Source organism: Vigna umbellata, chromosome 1 (genome assembly GCF_029865625.1).
Source record: "Vigna umbellata cultivar VRB3 chromosome 1, Vumbellata_1.0, whole genome shotgun sequence".
Lineage (NCBI taxonomy): Eukaryota > Viridiplantae > Streptophyta > Magnoliopsida > Fabales > Fabaceae > Vigna > Vigna umbellata.
The window spans coordinates 3,794,759-3,802,011 of NC_142165.1; the positions used below are offsets into that span (position 1 = coordinate 3,794,759).

The 7,253-nt window shown below is 34.0% G+C and overlaps 1 protein-coding gene across 3 annotated transcripts; it reads left to right on the forward strand.

Annotated features, from left to right (window-relative positions):
- The first annotated feature begins 3,705 nt into the window (after positions 1–3,705).
- Positions 3,706–6,516, forward strand: LOC124843069 (protein LIGHT-DEPENDENT SHORT HYPOCOTYLS 5-like). Of its 3 annotated transcripts, none has more exons than XM_088091811.1 (2): positions 3,706–4,607; positions 5,935–6,516. In XM_088091811.1, exon 1 carries the CDS (start codon positions 3,935–3,937, stop codon positions 4,601–4,603), a length of 669 nt encoding a protein of 222 aa, XP_087947937.1. In that variant the 5' UTR covers positions 3,706–3,934; the 3' UTR covers positions 4,604–4,607; positions 5,935–6,516. The 3 variants fall into 3 exon arrangements, with proteins under 3 accessions (XP_087947937.1, XP_047175653.1, XP_087947934.1); XM_047319697.2 differs by lacking the exon at positions 5,935–6,516 and adding an exon at positions 4,847–5,833; XM_088091808.1 differs by lacking the exon at positions 5,935–6,516 and adding an exon at positions 4,960–5,833.
- Positions 6,517–7,253: the final 737 nt, after the last annotated feature.

Genomic DNA, 7,253 nt, shown 5'->3' on the forward strand with positions numbered 1-7,253 from the left:
GGAGTTTTCGATTAGTCAGTTTGCTTTGGCCAATATTAGTTAGTCCACTAAATTTGTAGGCCGAAGGAGACGTGGTGAATAGCCGCACCCACTATTTTTAAAATTAAAATTAAAATAAAAGAAAATTTATAGCATTATTTTTTTATGTTATGTTACTGGAATAATGTAAATATAAAATAGTATCGTAAATTGAATTATTAACACTTATAAATTAATTTTTAATTATTAATTATAATATAATAATATTTTTAATTTATTTCATTGGTGACATTAATTAATTCATAAAAAGTTTAAAAAATAATTATATTATAAAATTGAATTTTTTATTTTTATTTGGATGTTTTAGTTACTGAAATAAAATATTAATATTGATGTAACATGTTTGAATATCTCTAAGATGATATAAAATACTAAAATAAGGTAATATAATTGACCTAATAATTACTTGAAAAGAGAATAATTTTTGTTATAATTAAGTTCTATTATATTCTCCTTACATCTGTTTATAACAGTCTAATCTTTCAAAAAGGAAAAAACAAAGAAATAATATATTAAAAAATAAATTAGAAGATTCTATAAATATTTTTTTTTTAATTAGAAAGATTTTTCTCAAATTACAATACCTTTCTTCAAATTGATAAATGAATATCAATTATTTTCTAATATATTGTTTCCTATGTCAAGATCTTTTGCAACATTAACAATAGTTTCCACGATTATCTTTTTTAATGAATTTTTCTATGGCATTTGTTCCTTTGTGGACTTGCTTTTCGGTTGTTATGGCAGAGCCTCTGTTGGAGATGCCCTCATCAAGTATGATAGTTATCCGAGTTTCTTCTTCTTTTACCATAAAAAATACTTTTATAGGGATGATAACTTTTCTCTTTCTAAGATTTGTACTCGGATTGGGTCATACTCATGATTCAGACCATGGAAAAATTTAAAGATTCTTCCTTTTCTAGGGCTTCAACATGTGCGGTAGCATCTGTTTTACACATCTTTATTGTTTGATATTGATCTAATTCAATCCAAAGTCTATTCAAGATTCTGTGATAATCTGACAGGGAAAAAAGAGAGCCTTGTTTTGTATCAAGTATCTTGCTTCCAATGTTATACCATGCAACAAAATCCTTTCTTAATGAAAAAATACTTTGTAAATCATCCCATATATCTTTGGCAGAAGAATGAAACATATAGTTTTGACTTATCTCAGGAATCATGGAATGCCCCATCCAAATCATAATTAGTGAATCTTCATTGTCTCAACTGGCCCTCCTCCATCTATGCGATCTAGTCTTGAACGTTCCTTGAGAATCCTTTTGAGTGTATTGACTCCATTGTAAGAAATTCTGACCATCTAACTGATAGGCACCCTCCACATTTGGGAGATCATTAAAACCCAAAGGAATAATTTTTATCTCAGACATCCCTTTGAAACACAATTAGGTGTCTCTGGTGATCCTATCCGAGATGACAATGACGAGTGGGCTACACCAGGAAAAAGGAGTATGAATCAAAACTCATATCTACTCAAATATGGACCAAATGGGACATCAGAATGACCCGTGGGACGAACTCAGGAGGCTCTGACACTTTTTCTGTGATGGCAACGATGCGTGGGTCTTACTAGGACTAGGCACGTGAACAATGCTAGCGATGATGGTGGCAACGCCTTTCCTGGAACAATTTTCGGTGGTTTTGTTCATCGAAGTTGGACGTACCTTTTTACTTTATCAACGACCCCAATGACCGTAGTGGCTAGACAATGACAACAGTGGCTACTTTTGCTATGGAAACTGTCCTCCCAAAATCGAGAGTTCTAATACCAACTTGAGAAAAGAATTATTTTTATTATTATAATTGATGTCTATTACATTCTTTTACAACTATTTATAATAATCTAGTTTTTTAAAAGAGAAATAAGAAACAATATACTGAAAAATAAACTAAAAGATTATACTCATGTTCTCTAATTAGAAATATTCTAATATTTTTTCTAATTAAAAATATTCTACTTATATTTTCTCATTTTATAACAATTCTTAGAAAGTAGTTTCTTTTTCACATATTCCAGATATTATTAAAAGTGTTGTTTTAGTTTTAATTAATTAAAATAGTGAAATACATTATAGATCTCTAATGTATTTTAAAAATTTTATGACATGAAAAAAGAAATTATTGCTTCAATAATAATATATTATTTCAAACTACAATATTAAAAGAAAAGAATATAAATTTAAATTTATAAAATATTTTTTAATACAGAGTCGTTATATAGGTTGTAATTAAAATAAATGATATCAAAATATAAGTTATACATCGATTATTTAGTTTTATAATATTATACTATTTATTTTTTAGGAGCAAATATGCATTTACTTTTTAGGAGTAAATATGCACGTATTTTAATTTTTTGAAACATTTATTAGTTTGTGCATAATACCTTAAAAGAATAAAATAAAATCAACTATATTATCAATTTATTTTTTTCATAAATTCAAATAATTGTTCTCTCACATATACACAACACAATTCATGCTCTATTAAGTGAGTTTAGCTCAAAACTCAATCAGTTTTTATTAAATTTATTTACAATTTGTCTATATCGTCATAGTTACTAATGGAAAAATACTTACCCTCCATTCTCCTTCTTAATTCCAATCACATACACAAAATACTCGAATTGACGTGTCATACACTATAAATCGAAATAAATGGACTAATAACCTATATCGTACTGATTCACGAACGTGACAAATTTAAAATTAAAATAAACAAATATAACAACAGAAAGTTATCATTTATTTCAGAACAAACTATATAAATATATTATCACAAAGGAAACTTGTTAACTGGCCCGAACTGTTTGTATTTAATTAATAATTTTGAAATTTTATAATATAATTACATTAAATATTGAAAACAAGATTTTATACTATTTTGTAATGTATGGAATCTAAATTGATTTCATTGAACAATCATGTTTATATCGAACAGAAATTGTAGTTACTCTTCCTAAATGTATAGTATATTATTCTGAATAAATCATTGAACAATTATGTTTATATTGAACAGCAATGGGAACTCTTATCGAATGTTAGTATAAAGAGTAAGTTAAGTTGGTAAAACAATGGGAGAAAGATAAGCACCATTTTTTCCATTGGCTTCCACAATGAGAAAAGAATCTCCTCTCTCTCTCTCTCTCTCTCTCTCTGTCTTGTTTTTGGGTTAGTAAACTTTTGTTTCCTGGTCTTAATTATTTAAATGAAAAAAAGAAAAAAGAAATGAAGGGAAGCAAAGGGCATTATTGAATATTGGACATAAATATAAAAAGCAGAAGAAAACAAATTTAGAAATAAAAAAAAAAAATATAGTATCGTAGTACTGAGGCGTTGGTACTACAGTAGGAGCTAGGGAGGAGATGAAAATTTGAAAGCAAAAGAAGGAGGAGAAGTCACGGACCTGAAGAAGAAGAAGGAGAAGAAGTAGATTTTGTTAATTTATTGGAATAGATTAGAAAAGAAATTGAAAGAAGAAGAAGAAGAAGAAGAAGAGAGGGGGCCAACGTGGTGAATAGTAAAGTGGTCATGTCAAGAGGGGCCACCATGTGAAATTGTGAACACTGTGCAAAACGCTCGCCACTCGCCCCCACCACCATCACTCAACTAAACACCTTCTCCCTCTCATTCATTCAATTCATTCAACAAGCCTTTTTTACGTCCCATCATCCAATCTTTCTTTCGACTCTCTCTCTCTCTCTCTCTCTCTCTCTCAAATAACACAAGTTTTATTTATTTATTTAACCCTCCTCTCTTCTCTTCACTCTCTTCTCTTCCCTTTTCTTCTCTTCTCTTCCCAACACAAACTTAAAAAGATTCTCTTCTCTCCGATCCATCACCCTGCTTCTGCTTCTGCTTGCTTCCTCTTCCTCATCATGGACGCTGCAGCAGGTGCAGCGCCAACGCCCACCGTGCCCGACGCTCCGCCGGAGGGATCGGCAGCGCTGGTACAGGCCGAGGGGTCGGCGGGACAGGCGGCACCCAGCCGCTACGAGTCGCAGAAGCGGCGAGACTGGAATACGTTCTTGCAGTACCTGCGGAACCACAAGCCGCCATTGACGTTGGCGCGGTGCAGTGGCGCGCACGTGATCGAGTTTCTCAAGTACCTCGACCAGTTCGGGAAGACTAAGGTGCATATTTCGGGGTGTCCTTATTTCGGACACCCCAACCCTCCGGCCCCTTGCGCCTGCCCTCTCAAGCAGGCCTGGGGCAGCCTCGACGCCCTAATTGGACGACTCAGGGCGGCCTTTGAAGAAAACGGAGGCCGTCCCGAGTCCAATCCCTTCGCCACTCGGGCCGTCCGAATTTACCTCAGAGAGGTAAGGGAAGCCCAGGCCAAAGCCCGTGGAATTCCCTACGAGAAGAAGAAGCGCAAGAGAACCACGACCACTCTCTCTTCCACTGTCACCACCGCCACCGTTTCTACTGTAACCACTAGTACTTCTAATAACCCTACTAACGGAGCAGGCGTTAGTCTACCTTCTTCTGATGTTCCTACTGCCACCACTCCTAATGTTACTACTACTGCCACTACTTCCGTATAGTATAGTATAATTCTCATCATTTTTTTTTCCAATTTATACTGCTATTATCTATCTATCTTTATTCTTAAGGAGATTTATTAGTTCTGCTTCCGCCTTATATACATAAATATATATTTATTTATGCTGATTTATCTATATATAGTTACTATAAAAGTTTAACCTCTATCGACGAATACATAGATTAATAGTGTTAACTATATATCTGATTCTGTGGTTGTACTCAGTGTGGTGTTTCGATACTAGGTTTCTGTCGTACGACGTGAAATGTTTGATCATCATTCTTGTGTTTCATGAAATGAGGTAGCGGACCGGTGGAGGCATAGATTGAAATGAACACGTTGTTTTGCTTGACACAGGAGTCCGAGGCCTTTCGCTTTCGTGTTGAATCCATTCCTCGTTTTCTTATGACGAGGTTTACTGTTGGAGAGTGAGAGGGAGAGAATCGTATCCCTCTTTATGGGTTTTTCTTTGCATTGTATCTATTTGTTTATATATTCTCACTGGGTGGCGTATATTTCTATGATGCCAGTGGCGAGAATACATCTCGTTTGATTTCAATTTCGTTGTGACATTTCGCTTTTGTCTTCGCCCGGGGAAGCTCCAAGGTGCAGTTGGAAAACAGTTTGGTGATGAAAGATGGATTGAAATGAAAAAGAAGAATCATACATACACATACACGGTGCAGTTTATGGAAGGAAATCAAGAAATCGAATTTACCCTTCCATTATATATTGAAGATGATTTTGGTTTGGTAGATAAATGAATTAAAAAAACAATGAAAAGTTTGATGATTCTTTTATATCTTTGATCCTTGTCTTGTTTTGGATCTGGTGTTCGTGAGAAGGGCAACAAGAACACAGATGGAGTCAAATAAGGTCTAATCCTTCTTTTATATATAGAGACTAGTTCCCAGCAACACTGTTCATCTGGTCCCCGGGGTTGTATCAGATCTGTTGGGCTCAATCTATCTACCATGATGCACACGTGCACTTATCATTTACAGCTTTTCTTGCACTTCTGTTCAGGTGCTCCTCCTTTGCAGCTTCATCTCAGATTTTCTGCTCTTAGATTTTGTTCTTAAGTTTCACCACTTTTCCTTTCTTTGCCGAGGTACCTAACTAGGTTATTCCCTTTCTTTGCTGTGTGCCTTCACACCTCTCTCTCCCTGATTACATTTCTTTAATATATGTGACAACAACACTTGCAAAAAATAATATTCCATTTACTCTAGATTTTCCACAATAATGTTTATATCCTATGTACAGTATATGAAATAAAATGATACTTGAGAATAATGTGTAATTAGTTGACCATAGAAATTTTTTTTGTAGAGTAATTTGTCTTGCATAAAAGTATAGGAGAAAATGAAGTGAAGATGGGTGCAAGCATGAATGAAAGAAAAGAAAAGAAAAGAAAACCGATCCTTGTGATTGCTGCTGATATTTTATTTTGGTAACCCCCACCTAAGCGTGAAAAGGACTTACAGCCAACCGATCCTTACATTCTATAAATTAATTTGCAATATTCATTTGTATTATCATAACCCACCCATAGTTTAATGGTGTTATTTGTTATTATATAGCATAGACCCACTAGGCACTTCCAAACAAAACCACATTTCTGAATTTTAATTTGGAAGTTTGGACCCATATCCACTAAATTCATGATTCATCTACTCATGATAATGTACTGAAAACATTTCTTTGCATTACTTTTTTGTCTGTTTCTTTTCTCGCAATAATTTTCCCCCCTCCTCTCCATGAACAAATATTCACACTTTTTCATTCAAGGGGAACTTTCGCTTTCTGGCCTTTTGTAGAACCACGTAATTTCGTATAGGGCACTTTATTTATCACTTTCTTTTGTTTTTTCTTTATTATGTCCGGTGGCCACTTTAACCATTTCGATTTCTAAAAAGTCAAAAAGATAAATTTTTTTTAAAATAGTAAAAAATTAAGATCCGATTTCCTCTCTTTCTTGATTTGGCATACCATTTTGGTTGCACCCACCGTATGTGTATGCGAAGATGAAGTGCGAAAGGAGTAAAATCACGAGGTTGATAAGATAAAGAGTATCCCACTAAGTTTCTCAGTTTCATCCTCTTTTGTCGCTACATAGAACAGCATCGACGTCTCAATTAATGTTGTTTGTCTGTTGCATAGTTGATTCATGTTTGAACAGAGCGGTTGAAGTGTGGAAAGAACGGGGTTTTATGACGACTCAGAACTATGGTTTTCCTTCTGGTTTTCGGTGTGGGGCTACCTAGCTTTTATTATTCTCTCATGTCACCTGCACCTATGCATTACTCTTCTTCTTCTCACTACCAACAACATTTAACATCCGTTCTTTGTTTCTATCCTATGTAATATTGTTCCTCTAGGAGAGAGAAAGAGCGGGTTGTGAAAAATGAGTTTTTTATTTTTTTATTTTCAGTATTAATATATATATCATAATGTTTTAATTATTTGGGTATATATCGGAGATAATGTGAAATGATTATTTGGAAGGGATAATAAGAACCGTTGTTTATCTCTAATAATAATGGGCATTATTGACTTACGATTATGAAGAGGGAATATATACCTAAAATTTATGAAGACCAATGAGGTCACCCACATGATCTTGCTTCTTGCGACAAAAATTAACGGAC